The sequence below is a fragment of the Phallusia mammillata genome, chromosome 5 (assembly GCF_965637545.1).
Source record: "Phallusia mammillata chromosome 5, kaPhaMamm4.hap1.1, whole genome shotgun sequence".
NCBI lineage: Eukaryota > Metazoa > Chordata > Ascidiacea > Phlebobranchia > Ascidiidae > Phallusia > Phallusia mammillata.
Window position 1 is genome coordinate 4,842,085 of NC_137256.1, and position 26,206 is coordinate 4,868,290.

The 26,206-nt window shown below is 39.1% G+C and overlaps 1 protein-coding gene across 2 annotated transcripts; it reads left to right on the forward strand.

Moving 5' to 3' along the window:
• Window positions 1-5,409: 5,409 nt before the first annotated feature.
• Window positions 5,410-24,089, forward strand: LOC145229487 (transient receptor potential cation channel subfamily A member 1-like). Of its 2 annotated transcripts, XM_080094834.1 has the most exons (29): window positions 5,410-5,672; window positions 7,642-7,816; window positions 8,202-8,302; window positions 8,487-8,675; window positions 8,776-8,934; window positions 9,003-9,201; window positions 9,596-9,715; window positions 10,046-10,247; window positions 11,254-11,437; window positions 12,020-12,127; window positions 12,796-12,998; window positions 13,425-13,569; window positions 14,178-14,198; window positions 15,329-15,542; window positions 16,577-16,692; window positions 17,862-17,990; window positions 18,059-18,151; window positions 18,452-18,656; window positions 18,791-18,821; window positions 19,019-19,154; window positions 19,582-19,785; window positions 20,163-20,363; window positions 20,785-20,913; window positions 20,986-21,063; window positions 21,137-21,205; window positions 21,513-21,692; window positions 22,143-22,313; window positions 22,658-22,843; window positions 23,377-24,089. In XM_080094834.1, exons 1-29 carry the CDS (start codon window positions 5,487-5,489, stop codon window positions 23,563-23,565), a joined length of 4,323 nt encoding a protein of 1,440 aa, XP_079950960.1. In that variant the 5' UTR covers window positions 5,410-5,486; the 3' UTR covers window positions 23,566-24,089. The 2 variants fall into 2 exon arrangements, with proteins under 2 accessions (XP_079950960.1, XP_079950961.1); XM_080094835.1 differs by lacking the exon at window positions 14,178-14,198.
• Window positions 24,090-26,206: the final 2,117 nt, after the last annotated feature.

Sequence of the window (26,206 nt, forward strand, 5' to 3'; positions counted from 1 at the left end):
ATTACATACCTATATACAAAGTTTCAACTGTAGAATTTGCAGTTTCGCGTTCGTTCGTTCGTTGCTACTACAGCCTCTTCATTTTGGGCCAAACTGCATCATACTTAAGATTTTGGGCCAAACAACATCATAAAAATAAATTGGCAGCAAGGAACGTATTATATTAAACAGCACTCTGGACTCTTTAGTCTTGCCTATTTACTATACAGTCTGATTCAGCATTGCCTTTTAATTCCGAATTGATGCCGCCTATTTGAGTAAAGGGCGTCGCCTGGTAACGCCAAATAACGGCATCATTTGAGCGTTTCATCGCAAAATTTCCACCCCAAATCGCGCGACCAACACTTCTCTACTATTTTATCTCTTTTCAACGCACTTGAACACCTACAGGATACCGCAATAGTACAACCAAATTATCCCACACAGTTCATCGCATGTGGGGTGACTGCCGAACAGCTCCTTGATATGAGCTATTTTCGACAGTGCAAATGGCCCATTTGTCTGTCACGTATTCGGTTTGACGCCGTTACCTTTCTGCCTTTGGGTGTCCTGTGCCTGATATAACGTGCCCGCCGCTTACCGCTATTTCTCTGTTCCACTTTAGTGCCGGTATTTTGTCGTCCAACGCCATTTCAGCAGCGTGTATTTTTTAGAAAATTTCAAACTCAAACCTCTTCGTTCAGCATATCGCCCATATCCAGTATAGTAGCGACCCAAATTTAACAGCCGCCGCAGCATTCCATATTCACACAGTATTTTCAACGGCATCAGTCGGTCCGAAACCCGGTGCCAAACTTCAAGTAACCCCGAGCGCATGATCTTCTGCAATCATTTATACATTGTGATCACCCGCAGTGGCCTTCCAGTAGCCGATGTGTGATCACGTCGTCGCCAATTTCAACTGCCTTTGACGCCTGTGTTTTTTTCCTCCCCCGAGGTTTTGTACTGATAGCACGCGCGCCTATTGTATAATTTGACATCGAATATTAATAACAACGTATTGCTGTATCAGTGATTGTATGTGCACCCACCGATTATCGTTTAAGCAGATTTGATGATTACTTTGTGCCGGTTATTGTCGTTTTCTTGTCGCCGTTGTTTCTTATCTTTCACCTTTGTTCGCTTTTGCGCGCCCCGCTCCCCTGTCGGATCCGTTTTTTTAGCCGTGATGACCTTAGCTGCAAAACGATGATCAAAAAATGATATTTAAATACATACGAATACATGCCGCGTACATTTTTGTTTGTTAGCTTGCAGAAATTTCAGTTTGTTTTGGAGCATGCAAGAGAATGAATAGCCCACACAAAGCAGACACAAAAGGAATAGGTGAAAAACTGTAAAACAAGCTATAAACAAAAGTTAGAATTTATCGAATTAAACGCTTGCCTTATTTAGGTGTTGTGCAATAAAGGGCCAAAAACTACAACAATTTGACCTAAATTTAGTATTTACTATAAAAAAACAAAACTTTATTTTTAATGGATACTGGCACCATAATTTGATAAAAAAATGAATAAAATAAGTCCAATTCTTGCACCGGCTTACAATCCTATTGGCAGTGCCCAATAACACAATCTTTCCGACCACACGGTAAAGGGCAAGTCAAATTCAGAACCGTGACCAACAACAAGACTCATTAACTATTATCCTGTTTCCATGGCCGTTGGTCCGATGGGACGAAAAACAGCATGATTCAGCAATTTTATTAGCGTTTTTTGTTTGTTTCGATAGTTGTTGCCGGTGTCTGGTTTTAAACAGTATTGTGAAAGTACAGTTATTATTAATACCTTCAAAAACTAATTCCAGAACAAACATATTGCATGTAATTTTATGTTTTTGACAAAATTATCGTATGCTGGTCCGATCGGAGTACAATTTGTAACAAGTCCGATCAGACCGACGGCCATGGAAACGGGATTTATGTCGATCCTAACCGCATGTATTCCAGGATATCTTATCTTGTTATCGTGGTCATAATAATTCCTAGTAACGTTTTTTTTTTTGGTAAATGTGGGTTCTCGGTTAAAGCGGAAGTTTTCCAGGAAACAAACAAGGCCATTTTACCGCATTATTTGTTTTAATGCTTGGGCAAAGTTTATGTCTCCCCGGCGTGTTTGTGTGTTAACCTCAGACAATAAAGTAAAAGCAGTAAATAGAATCAAGAAACCTCATTTCCCTAATTTTACGACTTCCATCGCTAGTAAATTGTGGCTGACGAATGACTTGATTGATATATTCGCGGTATCACCCTTAAAGTCGCTAAGGAGTTCGAATTTCAAAACGGGCCTCTATTGTTATCTTTATAAGCCACAGTACCATTGTCGAAATGTCCAGTTTGAAAATTATCCCTAACATTTAGTCCATTGTAACAGTCAAAGCTAAGTGACATTACCTAACAGATCAGGCAGTAAATGGAATTTCTTTGCGATCAAAGACTGGTACTGAATTCATGGTCAGTTGTAAAGCCTCGTAACCAAAAGGCTGTAATTTGGAAAGCCGTTAAACAGCAGTGATCAGGCATTCCAGGGTTAAAGCATGTGCACCTATCGCTTGGTCACGTGAACAAGCCACATTGTCGAAGTTTAATGTTTACCAAGTAGGTTGGACCCGATAGACAATCTTTTGCCCGTGGCCTGAATGTAAAATTAACGTTTCTCTCGACTCATGCGACCGAGAGAACATTCGGCCTGGAGAAAAAATGATGCCTGTGTGCTTATCTACTCATTTACGCAGTGCTTAGCAAGAAACGGGCGATTTGATTTTATGATTTATCGCCCAACACGTTACCAACCCTAAGAGCAAGAAGTTCTCGCCCACTTTGATCTGAAATTTGGTGTACTGGAAAACCGTAGAAAGACTGTTTGGAATGCGAAATTACCGCCAGATAATCAACGCCCCTGGCGATGAAATAACACCAAGATATATTTTTGTCCTGTGGGGTGGGTAGGTGTCTTTTTTTACCTCTCACGCTGCTTAAACTTTGCGTTATAGCTTTTTGTAAGGTTATGAGGACAGTTGAACAATATTACGTTCGCGAAACTTAAATGAAGTAGGTTACTTATGGTTGAGTTTAAATAATGGATTTGCAATGAAAAGGTGATTTTAGGTGAAGCAATGACATACCTTGTTCTTCCTTGTCGTTCTGGTAGCCGTTAAAATGCAAGGGCAAGTGATCGTAGCTATTATTTTGCAGCGGAGCTCTTATCAAGATGATCGGATAAAGTAGAAGTCTGGTAAGGAATGTTGTAAATTCAGTGAACAAGGCGTTCTTGTAGGAGTACAAATTCTATCGCATGAATGTCGCCGATTCGTTGGTTTTTGACAAGCTAGTGTAGATCTCAGGTTTTCCTTGTATCAGAAAGATCGCGAACAAGCCGGTTTGGTTTTGAGGTTATGTTCAGGCTTTTACAACATTTTATGCCATAGCTTGAAGTTGAAAGGCGATCCATTTGTTTTTACTGTGTTTTGGATTTCTTCTCAGACTTCAATGCCTATAGGGCAGATAGAGTGGTCTGGTATGTTGTTTAGGCCTAAACAGTGTGACAGAAAACTGTGTGTTGCAAGTCACGTAAGGTTACAGAAAAGAGTTTCATGCAGTGGCAGTATGTGTGATAACTTAATATCTGAACTAAGTTAGTTTTTGTTAGCTCAATTTGTGTTTTTTGAATGTTAGGATTTCTTCGGCAAATTAATGTATGAAGCGCAAATAGATGCCTTTTAGATTATTTCTCACCAGACCTTAAATTCTTTTGTGTGGGTTTGGAATGTCTAACCATTTTGCGGTGCACAAAACGTCTTTCGCTCATGCAAATAAAACCCTGATGCTGAACACGCATTCGGGGTCCGCCCTTTAAAATAACACCTGCGCGATAAAAACGACCGAGTTCCTTTTGTTGGTCTCAAGAAAAATCGTGTTTGGAAGAGAAAAGTCGTCCTTTACCTACGGCAAATATTTGACACTCGCTCAAGAAGGCGAACGTTGCGAACCGACACGAAATAACTGCCGATATGAACAACACGAATCGTTGAAGTAACGATCACCACCGCTCTGTACACGAAGTCGTATGTAAATCTTTTGATTCTCTTTCGCTTGCTTTACGTGGTGATTTGCTCTCGAATCGAGCCAGCTGTGTACTTCGCTTTGGTAAAAACCGCTTTAGACAGGATTAGGTCGTGAACTTTTGTCTTATCGCAGTCACATATAATGTATCGACTAAACGCCTTGTTTTTTGTTGCGCTAAAGTGTGTGATAAGTGTCGCAAGAAAACGTATGGCGAAGGTGAACAAGCAAGCGAATCTTTCGAGTGATAATAATAAGGCTCAATGTTTGCACAAATATTTGTCGTTTAAATGCTGTATCTTCCAGCACACACGGGACCTTATGTTATCTTTCAATGGCCTGGCAAGTCGGGCGACGCCTTTGGTAATTGTGAAAGTACAAAAAGCAGTTACAGGCAGCGCACGAAAAATGTTCAGTTGTCGAATTCTCAGCTACTTACGCGCTGCTTGGACAAATGTTGTCACGAATGCAGGCAGGCTTGGGATTTTTAATATTTCCGCTGTGGAGTTTGCGGATAGCGAAATTTCGTCACCAATTCCTGTTTTCAAACAGAACTTGTTTTCTTTATCTCGTAAACTATTGTAAGCCACTACAGAAAATCAGGATTTAAAATGAGCTATATTAAAAGCAAGTCGGTTTACCAAAAAATTCGGAGAAAAGTCATTTTGAACAAGTAGGTAAAAGGTCGTGGATAGTTCTTTCGAAGTGTCAGACAACAGCATGCCGATTTCAAAAACGTTCTGGTATGCGCATCGGATTAACTGAAAGTAGACGCAAAATCAAAAACAATTCAAGGAAAATAAATGATGTGTGCGCTAACAAATGACAATTTCCGGTAGCTGACACAGACTGACAACAGTCTCCGACTTTTGATGAATATCTTGTTTTCTTTGCGCATACTCGTTTTCCTAAACTTTCCCTGTGCTAAATGCGTATAAAATTTCCTAATCTCGCTTGACCGAACTTGGATCACGTTCCGAGGTGCGAGTTATTCATTTGCGGTCGTCAGGTGTCACAGTCAAGTGACGCTTAAAGGATTTTGGCAGGGTGCGACCGCCTCCTGTCACAGCTTATACTTTAATACGTGGTGGAAATGGTCGATAGAGCAGGTTAGGAAACTTTCAAGACTAAAAGCAAGAAGTTCTCTATGTTGAATAACAGGTTTAGTAAGACAAGGTACACCGTGTGGTTTGTTCCATGGCAGGCGAGGTCAAGCTGATCAATAATTTATGTGTGTGTAAATATGTCGGTTTCTATTCTTTGTTGCCAAATTTGAGTGACATTAATCGAATCAAGCTGTAATATGTAACAATTCGTGTTATTTTTTCTCTGTTATAATTTATAGCAAACTTTCTTGACGATAACATGCGATCTACTGCCTAAATTCGAAAGTGTGATAAGTTAACGGTCGACAAAGCTTTGTGATATGGAGTTGAAGGATCGCACAAAGAGCGCCACAAAAGCTTTTGGTGCTGCGATCGTGGCTAACATCAATCCGTCCTTCAACCAACAGCAGGCTCCAGCTTCTGCAGCCGCCGACAATGCGCCCCTGGTTCCCGAAAATGTCCGAGTTTACACTCAGTCGGATTTGGCCAACCTTACGCTCCATCAGGTTTGTTGTTTTGTTTTTGTTTTTGTTAGTGACCAAGTAGTTGGACATCTTCTATTTTAGGGGCGTATTACAGCTATATGGCTCTGAAACTTGGAAATGAGCCCTATCCATACTTGTGCAAATAAAACATTTGTTCATAGAGCGAAATCACTAAAACGTAGAACATGGAAACATCGGTAATAATGGGTGCCCATATAGCTGAAGCCAGGGACACTGACCCGTTATATTTTACGATTGTATGACATTTTCTGTTCATGCCACATTTTCAGTTAACAATTTAATACAATACATGGTATAAATAACATTGACTTTGCCGTAAAGTCATTTTGCAGAATGATTAACGTGGTTTTTCAGGCTTAACATTCAACACTGTAAGTGGGACTATTATCAGATCAGGGTTCGTGTTTTTCAATTCGTTTAACGCATCCTTAGAAAACTTCCATTCGTGCAAACATTCGGTTGCTAGCAACCCAACACAATCACTGCGCATTTCCTTCGAGACACTTTTTTAAAATCTAACAAAACATGCGCAGCCAAAATTGGTAGGCTTTGCGTCACAAAACCGGTCGTTACAGCATTCAGGTTAAAATGTCATGCTAAGGAAACTGCAATTTTGTGTATAAAACTCTTTTGTGACATTTTAAACGAAAATTGTACGACTGTTAAAGCCGTTTTTAGGCTCACAAGTTTCCCTTGGTAAATTTCATCTCAAAAACATTCCTGTTAAATTGTTGCAACTACAGAACGGCCGGAAACCGGAAGAGTTGTTTTTGTGTGGTTTACTGCTGTGTGTTTGTTTGTGGTGTGTCTGTGTAAACGAATTTACATTTACGGACGATACAGCAAGTAAAAATCAATTTTGTGGCAAGGTTTAACATATGCCAGACCTTTTTGTTTCACCAATGAGGTATTTTCCTTGTCCCATTAACCCTCTTTCCACAGTAAATTGATGTGAGGACCAAAGAGCAACTTTGACTAGCTGGTGCCTCTTGTTAACCAAACATTTTCGATTCGTTGCGGATTATTATATACTGCTAACAAAATAGCCTCAGGCATCCATAGGGCAATTTGGTAACGTTCCTTCTCAAATATATGTAATATTTCTAAATTTATTCATACCTACAAACCTATTCAGTGTAAAATTAAGATAAACAGGTGAAAGCGGTGAAAGAGCAGCAGAAACATGATGATATCTGCTTCGTTTTGCCCAAAAATTAGGAAAGAAAAACATGTGTTTAAAGTTAAAACAAATCCTCTGCAGAAATCATTCTACCCCTGATTCAGTACAATTTGAAACAACAAGTAGCCACTGTCAATTGGGCAAACATTGTCGGCGTTGTGCAAAGTTTTAGGAGGTAACAATTGCTTCGGTAACTGTCCCGATTTGGCAATAAAGTCCCAAACAATACAACCACACGCAAAAGGCGGTGTTTGCTTGTAAAACCAGCAATAAAGCCCTGCTTTCGTCATTGGTCGTTGTGGCATGCTGCGACAGAAAAGATTTGGAAATATTAGAAATCGTGCCCATTGCGTGTGGCAAAGTTTTTCCTCGAAGAACAAGTCATACTAAACACTTGGGTATCCAACTTCCCATAAGAACATGCATTTTGAAATTGATCTATAAGAACTGTATTCTTGGGCTTGTGACTTGTTTTGTAAATTTTCAAACTTTATTTAGCAAATCTCTCTGTACAAAAGCACCAAGAAACTTTTGTGGTGAATGTAATTGTACTTCAAACGTTGCGCAACAGAGCTACTTGCTCACCAAGCGCATTTAAAAACTTTGAATCGTGGTTTTAATGAACTGACACGACGTATAATTATAAGTCACAGCAGCTTAATGCCAGTTTATGTTCTTCTGCAATGTCATGAACTGAGATGCACGTATATTTTTGGCTACTCGCTAGTCATCAATTACTGGCTAATTAGTAAAAGTAACCCGAAACCTAATTCTACCCTAATATATCAGGTTGCAAGGGAAGGTGATGTGATGCTCATGGGGAAGCTTCTCGAACGATTTTCGCAGCTTCAGCAACGTAAGAAGAGATTGAACCAGAAGGACGACTCCAAGCTGACCCCAATGCATTACGCAGCTCGTTATAACCACTATCATATGATCAGCTTCCTCATCAAAAACGGAGCAAGTATGACATCATTATATAGAATAAAACCAAAATACTTTTAGTTAGTCACCATGCACTTATAATTATAACGCAATCAATATTATCACGCAATACTAATGTTCGAGTCGATTATAGCGCACTCTATAATATCTAGTTTAAAAGTTCATTGGGTCATTATCAAAGAGGGTCAATCAATGTATGTCATGTATATTTCCGATAAATAACGTTTATTGCTTATAAGTTTTTCATGTTACATATAAATGCGTTGCTGGTATTAATACCATTTTAACAACCCACACACCGGCGCAGTTAATGACCTCCACACCACATACCATACAAACACACCAACCCATTTTTCATGAACCTGTGACATGTAACTCATCGAAACGACTGTTTATGTATTTAGGCGTTCAAGCAAAAGGCGAGGACGACGCAACACCACTGCATTTCATCGCGAAGTATAAGAAAAAGACGGTGGTTGTGTCACAGGGCAGCACAGAGGAACAGGTACTGTATATGTAGCAACGCGTGTCCAGATCACAAAGCGTGCGTGACCGAATCACTGACTCAAACTTTTTTCCAACCGGTGCACGTTTCAGTGATCACGTGACACAAATCACGTTGCCCTGCAGTGAATTGTATCTTTGCCTCAATTTGTGCTCCAAAGTTTAGTATCCTACTGTTTTTTTAGGATTCGAGCTCTGACGAAGACGATTTGCCCCCAGAGGAATCGTTCAGTTGCCTTGGTTTGCTTGTGGAGAATGGGGCCCAAGTCAACGCTAAAGATGCCATGGGTCTGACACCTTTGCATCAGGCTTGTACACGAGGCAATACTTCGGCAGTACGCGAACTCTTAGCCTGCAATGGCCTTGCGTTAGAGGTATGTTTTTCTAATAACATACCAATCACTATATTTGTGGTAATGTCGTTTTTTGTTGTTTTCCGGGTTAACCGTTTCATGCTCCGTTTCATGTCTGCAGATGACAGATCACCAGGGAATGACCGCCCTGCACATTGCGTGTCTGTACGGTCATCGCTCCATAGTTCGCCTTCTTATTGATGCCAAAGCGAATCTTAGGTGCAGAGACAAGGATGTCACCACACCGTTTCACCTCGCGTGCGCGGAAGGCTCCATGCAGGTAAAAAAAAAACTCATAATAATGCATAAAAATCGGTTATCATTCATCGACCTTGATTTTGCGATAAGATTGCGGAAATCCTTCTCGAAAAAGCCAATGCCCTGGCAGCTGAGGCAAGGGAGCAAAATGCCAATGCTGAAGACAGCGGTAAAAGTAACGGTGGGAGTAAAGAGGTGAACCGCCATCCAAGCCACAACGGTACAAAGGAGTTACAAGTTAACCCAGCTCCGCAGCTTTCCTCTATAAGTTCGGCACAGCCCGTTGAAGGTGACAAATTTAAATATAACAAGTTTTTTAATATCATATGTCCTGATATCAGTCATTGATTGGCATATCGCTTAAGTATAAGGATGTAATCGCAAAGACTTCCCGCTCAAATTCGATCAAACGCCACACCAGCTGTCTCATGTTTCAAATTATTGAGGCTTAGGGTTTTTTCGATGTTCTTTGATAAGTGACGCGACCTCTCAGCAGCCGTACAAAATTGAATCTAAACACGATAATTTGTTTGCGTCAATCGATCGAGCCGTGAAACCCTTGGCACCACATGTGAACTGACAGACAAGTTACCTTAAAACTTCCTGGCATGGCCCACTGTTTGTTGTTGCTAAATTCTCAATTTTCACGAAGCGTTTGACTCAAGGTTATATTTTGTGTGCAGCCGGATCTGCTGAATTGTTGCAAGACCGTGACGGTGAGAAAAACCTTCCGCTGCATCTCGCCATTGAAAACGGTCATTTGTCTTTGGTGGAATTCTGTATTGAACGCTCGAAGGCGGCAAGTACGTATTGATGTTCAACAGAATATTTTAAACCAGGAGCTGCAAAATTTTCTTCAAATAAATTCAAATATTTAATTTAGTATTAGACGTGGTATGACTGGAGGAAAATTTTGAACTGCCAACACTTTTACTGTTTAATCAGATTTCGTTGGAACTAAAAGAAAATTAGGGTCTAAGATTTCAAACTTGGTTAAACTATTTCCTTGTAATCAGTCCAAAGAATTTGACCGACACAAAAATCAATCATGGCTTCCACGAATTAATATCAACGCGTTTGAGTTTAAGGTTCCACGAACAGCAAAACCAATTGAAAACAAAACTATTTTCCAGATCTCGGAAGCCTGGTCACGTGTGTCCGGTCACGTGACGACTCGTGCCTCCATCTCGCTGTGCAGTCAAACAACCTTGAGATCGTTAAACTGCTGATGAAGGAAGGGGCTGACGTAAACGCAAGAAACTCGGGTCTTGTTACTCCGTTGCTGCTCGCCTGTCAACATAACGCGCATATCATCGTCAAGTTCCTGCTAGAAAAGTGAGTTTCCAAGTCACGTTCGTTTTTCATTTGATCAATTGCTTTTGCTTAACTCGAATAATGCTATGCTGAATTTGTGTGTCAAAACTTTTCCTTGTCACCTTTGTTCAAATAGAATCATAAACAAATTATTATTAAGTGGTTAAAAACAAACACAAACTTAGGAACACAATACACCAGCGGTTCCCAAACTGGGGTCCGCGGTCCTTTAGGGGTCCGTGAGGCAATTTGGGGGGACCGCGAAGCGGTTGAAGTAATTCCATAATCTTATTTGGCGTCAGTTTGTGCCACTAAATAAGTTTAAATCAAAGTAGAATTGAGAATCAACTGTCTCCATTGCTAAACAATGGCCTTTATTGGATGACAACTTTCAAAAATGCAATTGTTCGCGCACAATCGTAATGTTTTTCTCCTGTTTGTAATGGCACATGCTGTCTTTGGATGATTGTTATGCGCAATTTGGATAACTAGCTAAAAACCTGCAATCAACTTTCGTTTTTATGAAATACACATTTAGGCTTAAGGACCGCGAGCCCTCGAAATAATGGCAAAGGGACCGTTTTGAAAAAAATATGAAAAAGTTTGGGAACCACTGCTATACACGGACATAAAGAGTAATTTATTCATAAATATAACTGCCTAAGAACGCCCCTTTTTCCTAAGTGTTGTGTTTTATATACCTTGTTCTACAGCTCGATTGACAACCTGGTCGCAACAGTGTTCTATATCCACAAGTTCTCTCGCAGTTATGTTTATGATTAAAAAACACAAACTTATTTGGCACAAAACACATTAAAAGTTAAGACAACCTAAGATAAACAGCAACAGGAACTGAGAATTTACCAGATATCTTACATAAATTTACTATGCTTAAATAACGTACAAAATGCATAAATACATAAATTTCAAGTTAATTAACTTCATTTCAGTCTCACTGATATATTTTGACAAATCCAGATACACGTTTACAAAAAAACAGTATTCAAGCATTCTGTCGCATTTTCAGCGGTGCGAATGTTGAGCTGAAAGATGCGGATTTTATGTCGCCTCTCTTGATTGCATCTCGCTTCGGTCACCTGGAAACCATCAGCTGGTTGTTGCAAAAAAACGCCGATGTAACGGAAACGGACAAAGATGACCGAACGTGTCTTATGTGGGCGGCAGAGGAAGACCGAACGGACGCCATACAAGTAAGATGACACTCGAAATTGACTTTTAGTGTCGTAGACGCCTGTTAGGCTCAAACCAAAACGTTGGTATTAATGTGGGTTTTGTGTCTTGAAGTGTTAACTGCCTAATTATGCGACTTGGTTATAAGGTCTTAAAATCATAGCGTTCCTCGTCTAGTAAAGTTGTGATACCGAATTAAGCCAGTATATATGCCTTGCCATAGGTGGGAATGCTTGAAAAAGTTTGATTGGGCTTAATTAGTGCTTTTGAAAGGCCTGCCGTGATATAATTTCTATGTGAGTGTGCCGTGATTGCTGGTCTGAATTACCGTTTCAGCACGGATCTTACATCTTAGCTATAAATATGGTGTTAGCTCATGACCCTTGTGTGGAGCATTGATTTAACATTGATCCACAATCCACATGTGAGTAAAGATATTTTTGGTACCAAGCTGTTCAGTTTTTTTTTGTTATGGGTGTGGCAATGGATGAGAATTTTTTTTAAAAATAGAGAGTCCAAGTTTGATTTTAATTTGCTAAGGTTTACATCAAACGCTTTAAAAGTCTTTAAATACCCGACAATGATATTTTATTACCTCACAGCTATTATTGCAAAAAAGCAAAATTCGACTGATGATCGAGGAGCGTGACAAGTACAATAACACTGCCCTTCATTTGGCTTCCATGAAGGGACACGTCTCAACGGTTAAGGTAACCCTCGTTGCTGATGAATGTGGATCATGTGGTGCATTGTATTTGTCACCAGTAACAGTGTAGGCCTTGCTGCAGGCGACTTAAACTTAAATATGTATCAGGGCCGAATATACAATTGTCAAAGTAACTCGAAGTTATAAGAACTCTTGTAACGGCGATAACATGTCAACATATGGCAATTATTTTTCTTCAAAATTGCAAATATGTACCAGCAAAACGAAAGAACGAGCTTTGCTATAGCCACTTGTAAAAATAATGGCGCAAAAATAATCGCAAACCTGATTCTTACCAGAAAAGGGGCCGTCTGCTCCCTTAAAACATTGCACCAATTTGAAGCCACTTTTTAATTGACGTATCATCACGTTGACTTATTCGGGCTAGAGTAAAACATTTGACTTTAGGTTGAAAATGCTGCACTGGCCAGACAGCAAACACTCCAGAAGCGTGTGTTTGGGAATAACTTTTAAACAAAAGGAGCACATTTTTCCATTTTCGCTTTCCCTGTCGACAATGTATTACAAGTTTCAGGAACGCACGTTGTACGACCTTTTCGGCTAACATGAGAAAGTCGTTTCTGAATGGAACCTTTATACACATACAAGTTGAAACCTGCCCCGTGTGCGTCATAACTCCTTAACCGCAAATATACACTTTGTACTTCGTAGCTGCTACTGGACTATAGAGCTGCCGCCGACATAAAGAACGATGACGACCGCACCACGCTTCATATGGCCGCGTTGCACGGTCACGACGCGATCATACCCGATCTCGTGAATCGTGATCGTTCCATCATTAATTCCGGAGATGAGGAATCCAACACAGCTTTGCATCTTGCTGCCATCGGCGGGAATCTAAGATCTGTTTCATTGTGAGTTTTTGGAACCGACAAGCAATTTCATAACAATGATAACGTCTGCATAAAATATCAGTCTCGAGTTTAACAAAACATTTTATTCAAATAGAGTGTTTTTATTCAAATTTTTACACGCCTGGTATATTATAACTGTTTAGTAACATTACACCTCATCCAGATCACAAACTGATATCTGCAAGATGTTAGAATCTTATTATAATGGAAATGGTTTTGCTTTTTCTGTATTATATACACTGTACCTAACTAACCGGTATGTAAAGATACACAATGCGTTTTGTTTTTAATAAATGTTGGTAAATTCTGGTAAAGTCGGCAAGGGTACCGTAAAAACAAACTTTGCCTGCGCCACAATTACTAAAAGGTTCATTGGGTTTTTATTTCATACCTTTGTTTTCTTATGTGGGCTATATTTTCCTTCAGGTTAATACAGTTGGGGGCTAACATAGAAATGCGAAATGCGAAGCAATGGACGCCGTTGGATTGCGCCGCAGCTTATGGCTGGGTAAAGCCAGCTCGGGCTCTTTTGGAGTTTGGAGCCAGTGTCCAACCTAAAGGAAAAATCAAGGTAATTTTGTATGCCTTATACAGCGATTATTACCAAAACGAATTTGTCGTACGTGAATGTTAATAGTTGTTCGTGACGAAATAACTGGTTTAATTTGAGCTTAGTCTGTCGGTACAGAACCTAATTATTTCTTATATGTAATGCGTTGCCTACTTTTATTGTGTGCCGTATATAGCTCAATACATATACTTGAATTGTTTAGCCACCCACCGTGAAAGTTTTTTTGAAAGTTGGCTTGTGTTGACTTCAAGCAAACATCTTGCGAGCTTTCACTGATGATTAACGCGAACGATTTCCTTTGTGTGATTCTTAGGTCGACCCCCAAATGGGTTAAGCCACAATCTTTGACTTTGTGCTGATTTTGTGGACTTCCTTAAACAATAAACCGGAGGCCCAATGTTTGAGCATTTAATTCCTTATTTAAGCTATTCCGTTAAGGAAATTGAACCAGAAATGTGCTATAAAATCAATTAGCTCCTTACGTTTACGATTCTGTATATTTGTTAATGGTACAAAATAAGTTTTATGTAACCACATTGGCCTGTACAGCAACTTTGCTTTTGAACTGCTACAGTTGACAACTTACTGTTTTGTTTCTATCGTGATAGATGGGTTACTTCGGCGGAAAGGTGAATTTGCTTGAAACCATGGCGACTTCACAATGTTATTTATTTTTATGCATGTTTTTAACAAATCATTGTCGTTCACATTTAAGGTGGTTAAAACAATCATTGCTGGTTTACTAACGATTCGTTTTCTTTTATAAATATGTTTATCTCTTTTCGTTTGCTTACTGGTCACAGTTTCATCAGGTAAGCATAGTTATAGCACATAGACACACAAGTAGATACTGCTGTCGACAGGGTACTGGCGTTATCAGCGTACCTACACTAAAAAAGGAGATCACACTTCTGTATTAAACTGAAATCCGCCCAGAAAATATCAAAGGATTTTGTTGCTTCCAATCGACTTTATGTTTTGAGTCCTAATTTTTTTACCACAAAGCACATCTGCTAGCACTCAGTTAGAACTGTTCTAAAGTTCCTGCAAGTGTCCATGTTTGCAACAAAGAGAAAATAAATCAACGCGTCGCAAATGTGTGCAGAAAGTGTTCGCGGGCCTCACAAAAGCTACCGGTCGGCCGTATGCCACAGGGTTTTGATTAGTACCACATTGGGTTAGGTCATTTGACAAGCGGTTGTACAAACTGGAATATAGGTCAGTCTTAAACTGTCTTTACAGTAAAATAGTTGTTTTGACTTGACAGTTCTGGTTACTGAACAGGAGTGAAGTCTGACTCACCTAATTCTTAGGAAATCTTAACTTTTTTTCTTGTTTCGAATAAAAACGTATTCTTTAATATAAAAAAAACGGTTTCCCGTTATTGTTTGTCACGATCTTTAAACAGAAACAGTCTTCAACTGCATGGATAATGTGTCATTTTCATTCAAGAAGTTTTTTGTTTTGCATGACATTTATTTTGGTGGTGTGTTTTTGATTTACAGTTTTTGGCTTGGAAGCTAGCCAAAGTGTTTTCTGTGGTGAACTGTTGTTTCTTTAAAGGTTAAGTTTTCCGAATTCACCAGCATGATATTGCTATTTCAAGTTACCTGGTTTGTGAAGCATGATGGTGCATTGTCCTACGTTTTATGATATTTGTTTTGTTCAAGGGATTTCAGAGTAATTTTTTTTTGCCTTGTGACCTTATGTATATTAATAGATAGACAATTCTCCTTTTAACCAGTATTTTATGCTTTAGATATGCGCCCTTCACTTGGCCTGCCAGCGAGGTCACGTGGAAATGATAAATCTCTTGCTTCAGTGGAAGGCTGACGTCACGTTCCGCTCGGCTGACGGTCGAAACGCTCTCGACTATGCAATCGACTTTTCACAGAAGGAGTGTGTTTTGGCTCTTATCAAGCACGAAACATGGAAGTTATCGCTCAAAAATGCCGTCATACATCCAGTCACAGGTAATGAACAATGCTAAAGCGAGTTGTCTGTACCAAAGTCTATTTAAAACACCTTTTTAAGTGTTTTCTCCATACCCGTTGTATTATTTTGGGCACAAAATTACTCCATGAGGCTCTATATTGCGTAAGAATGGCTTGGACAACTTGTGTTTCATGTAGACTTTGGTCTGCAGGTCTTTATCGACGATTCTTGGCAGTATGGAAGTTTGTCGAAACCACATCAAAATGATTTAAAATATGCCTCGAAATTTTTGAAAGCGTGCGACAAAAAAAAACGATTTTAACCAACAACAAACACTATTTAGTGGTTTCTGAATACTTTACATGTATTATTTGAAATAAGAGTTTATGGACAAATATGTAAACAAAAATAGACATAAAAGTGCAATTTACAAGACATCAGTGCACTCGGGGTCGTATTTGGTTACGAAGATACAACACAGAAAAAAATGTATCGGGACAGTCATATGATTGATAAAACTGTATCACTGCATATTTGTTTGCATAAACTTACTGTTTTGTTTTTCTGGGAGAAAACTCAATGGTCGTAATACAACTAATATGCACGTATTTCTAATTTTCCAGAATCCCAATGAACACGTTTTCCACAATAAGTGCAGTCGTGCTGTAGTAATTTGCTTAAACTGTAACCAAGTACGTGCTCCTGGTTTTGCACACGGCCTGTATCATTTAGCAACGAATTGCTTGAAAGCCGTTCAAGACCACGTATGAGGTTTTTCCAAGTTTAGCAACCGCATGATTCCTGATATTTACCGTGTTGGACTTTTCGAAAAATTCTCCTGAGGTCAACCGATTTTATTTTGGAAATATGCCCTTTAAAATAAAAACGTGGAAATTTGTCATGACTGTTTAAAATATCAATTACATCTAGCCGTGGCCCGTGAAGACCCAAATAAACTTTCCCCTAGTTTTTGCTTCAATTATTCTTAAACATACATTGTATTCACTTATGGACTTTAAATTGACTTTAAACATCCAAACGTATAATATCGCCGACAAAATTTGACATTTAGGGCGTCTTACAACACCGATGCGAAAACTGATCATGAAAATGGAAGATATGGCCGAAGTCGTCTGCAACCAATGCATAACTGACAACGGCAAAAAACCTGAGGATGACACATACGCAGTAAGTACAATATATTGATTAAGGTTTTCAACCATCCATTTAAATATATCCCCGAAATATACCTAGCTTAGTGTTTAAAGTTGTTTTAAACACTAATCTTCTCTACGCCCAAATATATCAGTAGGATAATGTTATTTGTCTTTTTAATGTTATAAGATGCCAGTCCCGAAAAAGTTTTTTTTTTTGTGAGTTTGGTTTTAGATATAATTGTTGAATGGCAGGTTGATAGGCACCGGCAGAAAATTATGCAGGGGAGGGGATTTCGGCATAGTATACATACTTACATGGATAGATTACTATATCAAGTAATTATGTTCGTATAGAGATAATATATATGCAGTAGATATGCGTATACGATATACAAATCATAATATCTCCACACAGCCGCCATTTATTACCGGTACCATTTACTCTCTTAAAACGGCATTAAAACGACAAAGGTTATAAAACTCGTTTTTTTAGATATTCACTGACGTTCTGTACTTCGCGTTTTAGAGCATAGTACTTCATAATGTTTTCTGAGAAAATATCCTTATTTTGATGTACATTGCAGTTCCTAAGTGCCCCTCAGTGCCCGTGGGTTTCGGTTTCGGTTTGCTCTTACTCGGTAATAGAGCACCGAAGTAGACGTTACACGTCTCGTACCAAAAACAATCAAATGCAAATGCGTCATATTGTATTTCGTTTGAGATCTAATAGGACTTATTAAATGTTTTGTTTGCCAAAGGGGGAACCTTGAAAATGAGCCAGGCTGTCCATTGGCGATACGTCCGATACTAAAATGTAACGAGGGCGATGACTTGACTTTTCTTGCCACATTTGTTTGCCCAACTATCCAATAAACATAGACTTTTTGAAGCTCCGCAGTGAGTTCTACGTCAATGACGTTGTTCGTAAATACACATGTCTGCAGACTTAAAAGGGCGTTAATATTTTTATGACGCTCACATTTTTGTGTTGTTCACATTTTATGGTTTTAAACCACTTTTGCAACGCAGAAAGTAAACTTTGGCAGAAACAAGAGTTCATGTGGGGCTTCAATTTGTTTCGTTTTAAGTTAAAATAAAAACAGCACAAAACTTATATTTTGTTTTGTCAAATCAGCTTTATTTAACATCGTCATGTAAAATAAAATATGCCTAGTCATTGTGCCTTTACTTTTTATTCAGATCACACTTCTGTACGAGTTCTTTGACGACATGTACGCCTCTACCGAATGGCTGGACAAATCGGAAACCGGAAGACCAAGTAGTGGACATCAAGATAATATGGCCCTTGTCGATGAAAATCATTACCAAGTAAGATGCTTTTTTGCTTGAAATAGATATGACCTACCTTGCATATTTGTAACGTTTTTTTTGTGTAGGTTTACGATGAGCATGATCTGTTGACACCAGACGCTTACACCTATGACAAAAATTCCGACGTTTTGCAGCAGAATCATCCTCTCAAAATTATGGTAAGGGAATTTAAATGTAAGTTACTATTCATGTCTAGAACTTCGTTAAATTGTAATTTAAATCCAATGCCCAAGACCGATTATAACAGTGTATTTATGCAAAATTTTGCTAAGTTATAGCTTCTCATCATTTAAATTTTGGTTGTAAAGTAATAAATAGAGAGTTTTTTACATCAGTTTAATGTATGCCCCTCGCTTTTTGCCAAACGCAACCATAAGGAAACTCAACATGCCAAAAGGACTGACATATTGGTATTTAAATACCTTTACGCCTTGTACAAGATATTTGTGCTTGTACAGGTTGCGTCAAAGTGCGAAAATCTACTTCTTCACCCGATCGTCACTGGTTTGTTGAACTATAAGTGGCGGCGATACGGTCGTTATGTTTATTACTCCAATCTTCTTTTCTTCGTCGCATACCTCGCCATACTCAACGCCTATATGATGTTGCTTCCCCCCTTTTACCGCATTAACTGGGGCACAATGATAAGCGTCAGAAATGGAAGTAAGATATAGTAGTAACGTAACGTTTAAAAACTGAAATATTAACCATTAAAAAAAATACATGTTTGGTTGTATATGCTTGTAATTGAAGGTATTGTTTTTTACATATTTTATTATGCTTTTTGTATGTTTCAGATGTAACCACGGATCCTTCCGGCGTTGACATGTAAGACATCTAGATTTTGTCACCTATATGTAGTTTGTATATTCTACTGATTCTGTTAAAACCGTTATCAAACCAGCAAAATCACATTTTGAAATAACTGATCAGAATCAGTTAATGAATATACATATTTCGCCGAACTGGCATCTTTAGTTCCTTATTCCAATAGAATAGGCTGAATTGTTATTTTTGTTTTCCAGACGTAGTTGCTTTTTTTATCGACCCGAGGTACTATCCGCATGGCCATGGCTGAGTGGTTGTCAAACGTTAAATGCTGCTACGCTCAACTTACGATGGGCGATATTTGCTTTCTCCATTGTCAATTTACTCCGCGAGGTACGAAAGTTTTTGACTTGTCATCAATACGTGACCCAACAGTAAAACCTTGAAAACCACAAAAATTCTAAACCGGTGTATTTAGCCCAACTGGCGCCGATATTTAAGGCGGGTTCAAAACCCTTATTTGTTTCTCTATCACCTACAGATTTTTTTGCCTTAATATTTCAAGAAGGGTGACCGAATCTCGTTTAAAAATCGAACTTTCTTTCAATTAAGATGAACACAAATTCATAACTGGGATCAGCCCTGAAGCGCCTATGTAAAAACAGTGATCACGGTACACTCATTTATAAATCATAGTACGCCAGACCCATTTAAACCGCCATACCAAATCAGCCAGTCAATTCTTTCAAATATTTGCCTTTAAATCCTACACATTTGTGACCAAGCAACTGTAGAACCTTACATCATTTTCTTTGCGCAGGCGTTTCAATTGTTGAATCAACGACTTAACTATTTTGACTTCACGAATGTGGTGGAGGTCAGTCTCTACGTTCTCTCGCTTCTCCTTACGCTCGATTTCCATTACTATCAACTGGACAGTCTTCCACAACTCACTGCTGGCGAGATAAACAACACTCAACTTTCCACCTTGGACGGTCTTCAATACGAAACTGGTCTGAGACAGGTAAAAACATATTTCAATCCTGAACCATTTAGCGCTATGTGGTGGTTATGTAAAAAGGTGAGTTACATTTTATCCCAATGCCCATGGTGCGATAGCATATAAAACGTTCAAATTTTCAGCAGCGCCTGTTATTGGAAAAAGATCAGTCGGTAATCTTCTTAAAGACCTAAATACTTTGAAAATTTGCATTTTACGTTCTTACAAACAAAATGATACAAAAGTTCAGTCATAAGCAGAACGTGCGCTTGTATTCCCACAGACTTTGCATGTTTTGTTTTTCCTTGCTTGTTTGTTCTTTCTGTCACTATTATATGTGTGATTTTTACGATTTTAAGTCGGTATAAAATACTTTATAACACAAAGTATATGGTCGACAGGAATGGCAGCAGGAAGTTGGTGCCTTTGCTGTGTTCCTTTCATGGATGGGACTATTGCTCTTCATTCAGAAGATTCCGCGATTAGGAATTTTTGTTGTGATGTTCACAGACATCTTAAAGACGTTCGGACAGTTTTTCATTGTCTTCCTGCTTTTTATCTTCGGATTTGCTTTGTCGTTTTCAATCCTTTTAGGCAATCAGGTAAACCACTAAATTAAGTGATCTTTGTATAGAACTTTTAGTGGTTGCACATTGCATCACAAACTCTATTTGTATTTACAAGATGCCTAATATGCCTTCTTTGACAAAAGAGGACAAAATGCAGCTAGATACATAACACACATTAAGCGTTTTTGTGTGTCATAAATCTGTTGTGTTTGAACCTATATTTTCGAATATTTAAGCAATGTCTTCAAGAAAATTAAAATAGATGTGCGAAGGGAGGAAAATTGGCCTTTTTAATGCGACATTTAAGACAAGTTAGTTTTGACTAAAAAGGAGGACATGTTAATTCTTCATGAAGTTTCAAACGTTTCGTTTTGTTTCACACTGCATTTTATTGTGCACTTAGCATTTATTAACTAGCAAACTCACAATGCTTTACTTGAACTTAACTTTGTAGCATGTCTTCGAGAACTGGTATGAGTCTCTCGTGTCCACAACAGTGATGATGATTGGCGAAATGGATTACGGGAGTAAATTCTTCGGTGCGGCTGGTGTCCCCTTCAGTGAAGCAGTTTACGCTGACACGGTAATAAAATAACATTGTCCTACCGTTAATTTCCCCTTATGTTTAGTTTAACTTTTTGAATTTTCTGGGCAGATTTACACCAAGCAAGTCTCCATCGTTGTTTTCGTGATCTTTCTCATGGTGATGACGATCATCATTATGAATTTGCTGGTGCGAATAAAAACATGACATTTTGGCCATGCGTAGTGACATTGGTGTCATTATGTTGTTTGTGCATTAATAGGTTGGTTTGGCTGTCGGTGACATCATCGAAGTTCAAGAACACGCGACCCTGGAGAGACTGGGAATGCAGGTACAAATAATTAAACTGTTACAAAACAATGTTGTCGTATTTTTAAACATTCTTTTTAGGCCCAAAAAGCAAAAATTGTCTGCTGCTTACTAATCATGAAAACGAAGCATGCTTTTATAAAATATGAAATAGACAAAACTGCATTCTTTTGGGTAACGAGAGGACAATATCATTCCTCAAAACTACGCCATATTAGGGAATGCTGTGCGGATTTTAATTGAAATGTCATCAATGCTACTGTGGTATAGGAGGGTACACAAGGCTAGACATTAGCTACTAATTATAACACAACGTATTTTTTAAACAGGTTGATCTTGCTCTGGAAGTCGAATTCACAATTCCGGCATTCCTGCGGAAAAAGGTCTGTCTTCGCAAACAAAGACTCGAGATTAACAAGTACAGGCGATCCAACTTCATCAAAAAATTTCTGTTTGAAGACTCGGAAATGTCAATCGAACATATCAGCAAAACACTCGACAAGGAAGTGGTGGGTTGGACAGCACGATCGGTGGCCACTAACCTTTTTTCGCAGAAAAGTACCTCTTCATAAATGCATCTTGTCTCCCAACACATAAGCTTCATAAACAAATCGTTTGACGAATTTTTTTATTGCTGCATAAACGTAGAGGATAGGGTGAAGGGTTAACTCCAGAAATCGTTTAAAGTTTGGTATTTTGAAAACTTTTGATAACTTATTCAACATAGCAATCTGACGTATAGACCCTCTGAAATCAATAAGGGTCCATGCACTATGGGTCAAAAACTGCTATTAATGTAAAATTGACGTTTACCAATACTGTAATTTCTGTAGTACAAAGTTATGTGGCGTAGTCTAAATTGGTCACGAATACGCTTTGACTTATAGCGTTTTCGGATGCGTACCCAGATTTAAAAAAAACTTTATAAATACCTTTTTACTGAATAAACTTTTTCAAAGGCGGATCAAGACGAAAACAGATCCCAGGGTGATCGGGTGTTAAGTGGATTGACGAGTCTCCGCTCCCGCATGAAGGATCTTCTCGTCGACCAAACTGAAATCAAGCAAGGAGTCCGAAGTATTCGCACATTGGTTCGAGACGTCAGACACGAGACGAGAGTCTACGCCGACGTAAGTTCAACCTTGTGATCTGATTAGGCACGAGTTGATGTCAAAACTAAGTTTTTATTGCGGATTTGAAAATCCATCTCAATTTTAATCTTCACTAAGAAACGTTATGCTTATACTAACCTGTTCTGCGCAGCAAGGGTTTTGTATTGTGTGCCAGTAAGTTTTGGCGTAGCCAAGTGAAGTTTGGGCGAAACAGTTTTAGTTTCAAAACTTCCTGTTTTTACCAACTAACATTTTTACCCCTTTCCGCTCTAAAAATGTGAGATCTCTAAAGATTTTGTTCCATCCTCGCCACTTGCTTTTGTCCGTTACGTTAATTACGTTGTGCTTGAATCTTTGGACAGGATTTGAAAGACAACCTCGCAACGACCAGTCACGATTTAACCAAAAGAATCGACACAACCCACACAGGAATGGTTCAGACAACTCAACTGGAATCGACACAAACCAGGGGAAGAGTTGATGACACCAAAGCAATAGTGGCGAATCTTCAGCAGGACGTGGAAAACACGAAATCTGAGATCAAAAAGGTATGATGAAATTGTTTACATACGCTGCCGTAATACATTAAAAAATGAGTTAGTCGAAAACTTTTATTTTCGTAACAACAAGAACAAAGCGAGATTAAAATGTGTTGACTCTTCAATTTAAATCCAGGATGCCCTGAAAAGGTTTTAAATGCCTGAATATAGATTAGGCAGCGTAGACCATTCGACCGACTTCTTGTCTAGATCCATCACGTGATGTAACTCATAAACGCTTTTGCCTATACATGCCTAAGGAATAATTCAGTATAATTTGCTCGAACAGGCAATTACCTAAAATCATTTTGCAAAGTATTACCGGCTGTGTACAAATAAAGCCATGCATACAGTTGGTGAATTGCGAACATACAATACTATGGTCAAACTAGGTTTTAATTTTATAAAACGGTAGCCCATCTAGTCATGATCCACCCATTGTGCCTTCCAAATCGTTTCACCGAAGCGCAGCTATTTCAAGCTTATACGTTTCACCAAGCAAAATACACTCAACTTCTAAACGTGGCGAACATTTGTTGTAGGTGAAAGCCGAGCTCGAGGAAAGGATGGTGGCAATGCAGGAGGCGCTCTTATCTCGCAGCTGGCAGGAGTTGGAAGGAGAACTGAAAAGATGCCACAGTATGGTGGAAAACAGCAGGAAAGAGATCATGGAAAATCTCGAGGAAATGAAGATTGTTCTTGTCAAAGAAAAATACATGAGCAACGTTTAGACGCATTACACCTTGTTTTACGCGGTACTATAATATCTCGTGGTGGTAACTGCCAAACGATATCAATACGAGTTTCATTGGTTTTGTTTGTGGCGAATCGTGGCGCAGTTTAAACGCATTTTTTCTTTTAATTGGAACACTCCTGCCACAATGTAAATACTTATATACGGTATATTGCCAACGGCATTCGCCAATTTTGTTGTTACTTTGCATCGTTTTGTTTGATGTACCGCGTTTTGGTTGTTGCCTGAATCGCCTTTGACAATTTCCGTCGATTTCTTCAAAGTATTTTCGCTACTCTCGTTTGTACAAAGCATCAGAAAAATTTGCACGCATTTTTTCAATTTCAAAACTGTATTAACTGGATCATAGAGAGAATGCATTTGGTGATTAACCCGATGGAAGTGTTAGTACAAGACCCATTTCGGCTTACACTGGAACAGTACTGTATAACATTGGACATAAAGTTACAAAAATGTTAATTCACCGAATTTTTTTTAATATATGTGAGCAAGTTTCAAAAATACTGTGTTTGGGACCAGATCCGATATGGCGGTAATAAGATTCTGGTTTTCAACTTCGGCTTTAATCGGTTTGGGAGGAGGCTAAAAACTGTATATATCCCGACGAAAACCCACCCAAAACCGGATTATTCTTCGATTTTTTGACCCACAAAAGCCGAAAAAAACACAAAGACTATAGCCTTAGGGTTTATTCGAAAATCGGGTCAAAGTTGACGATTTTAAAAACCGGTTTGGAGGTTCGGTAGGGGGCAGAAACCGACCAAAACAGGTTTGAAACTGGAATATTACGGCGAAAAGGGCAGGAACTTGGCCGAACGGTCTGGCGCGCCTGACCCATATACAGACATAAAAACCCTGATCGGGATTAGTCCCCGGGAGAGTCCTGGGTTCGAAACCCGTGAAAAAAATATATATATTTTTACATATACATATATTACGGCGAAAACCTAACGGAAACCGGATTTTTCTTCAATTTTTCGTCACCGAAAAATCGAAAAAACGGAAAGGCTATATAGCCTAAGGTTTTTTTCAAATATCGGGTTAAAATTTTGTCTCCTCGATTCCGGTTTAAACCGGTTTGGTGGTTCGGTAGGAGGCAGAAACCGGTCAAAAACCAGTTTGAAACTGGAATATTCCGGCGAAAACCCATCCGAAACCGGATTTTTCTTCAATTTTTGTCACCCAACATCGAAAAAAACGGAAAGGCTATAGCCTTAGGGTTTGTTCAAAAATCGGGTCAAAAGCTTGTCTCTCCGATTCCGGTTTAAACCGGTTTGGAGGTTCGGTAGGAGGCAGAAACCGGTTAAAACCAGTTTGAAACTGGAATATTTCGGCGAAAACCCATCGGAAACCGGAATTTTCTTCAATTTTTTGACCCCAAAAATCGAAAAAACGGAAAGGCTATAGCCTTAGGGTTTTTTCAAAAATCGGGTCAAAATTTTGTCTCTCCGATTCCGGTTTAAACCGGTTTGGAGGTTCGGTAGGAGGCAGAAACCGGCTGAAACCAGTTTGAAACTGGAATATTCCGGCGAAAACCCATCGGAAACCGGATTTTTCTTCAATTTTTTGACCCCCAAAATCGAAAAAACGGAAAGGCTATAGTCTTAGGGTTTTTTCAAATATCGGGTTAAAATTTTGTCTCTCCGATTCCGGTTTAAACCGGTTTGGTGGTTCGGTAGGAGGCAGAAACCGGCTGAAACCAGTTTGAAACTGGAATATTCCGGCGAAAACCCATCGGAAACCGGATTTTTCTTCAATTTTTTGACCCCAAAAATCGAAAAAACGGAAAGGCTATAGCCTTAGGGTTTTTTCAAATATCGGGTTAAAATTTTGTCTCTCCGATTCCGGTTTAAACCGGTTTGGTGGTTCGGTAGGAGGCAGAAACCGGCTGAAACCAGTTTGAAACTGGAATATTCCGGCGAAAACCCATCGGAAACCGGATTTTTCTTCAATTTTTTGACCCCAAAAATCGAAAAAACGGAAAGGCTATAGTCTTAGGGTTTTTTCAAAAATCGGGTTAAAATTTTGTCTCTCCGATTCCGGTTTAAACCGGTTTGGTGGTTCGGTAGGAGGCAGAAACCGGCTGAAACCAGTTTGAAACTGGAATATTCCGGCGAAAACCCATCGGAAACCGGATTTTTCTTCAATTTTTTGACCCCCAAAATCGAAAAAACGGAAAGGCTATAGCCTTAGGGTTTTTTCAAAAATCGGGTCAAAATTTTGTCTCTCCGATTCCGGTTTAAACCGGTTTGGAGGTTCGGTAGGAGGCAGAAACCGGCTGAAACCAGTTTGAAACTGGAATATTCCGGCGAAAACCCATCGGAAACCGGATTTTTCTTCAATTTTTTGACCCCCAAAATCGAAAAAACGGAAAGGCTATAGCCTTAGGGTTTTTTCAAATATCGGGTTAAAATTTTGTCTCTCCGATTCCGGTTTAAACCGGTTTGGTGGTTCGGTAGGAGGCAGAAACCGGCTGAAACCAGTTTGAAACTGGAATATTCCGGCGAAAACCCATCGGAAACCGGATTTTTCTTCAATTTTTTGACCCCAAAAATCGAAAAAACGGAAAGGCTATAGCCTTAGGGTTTTTTCAAATATCGGGTTAAAATTTTGTCTCT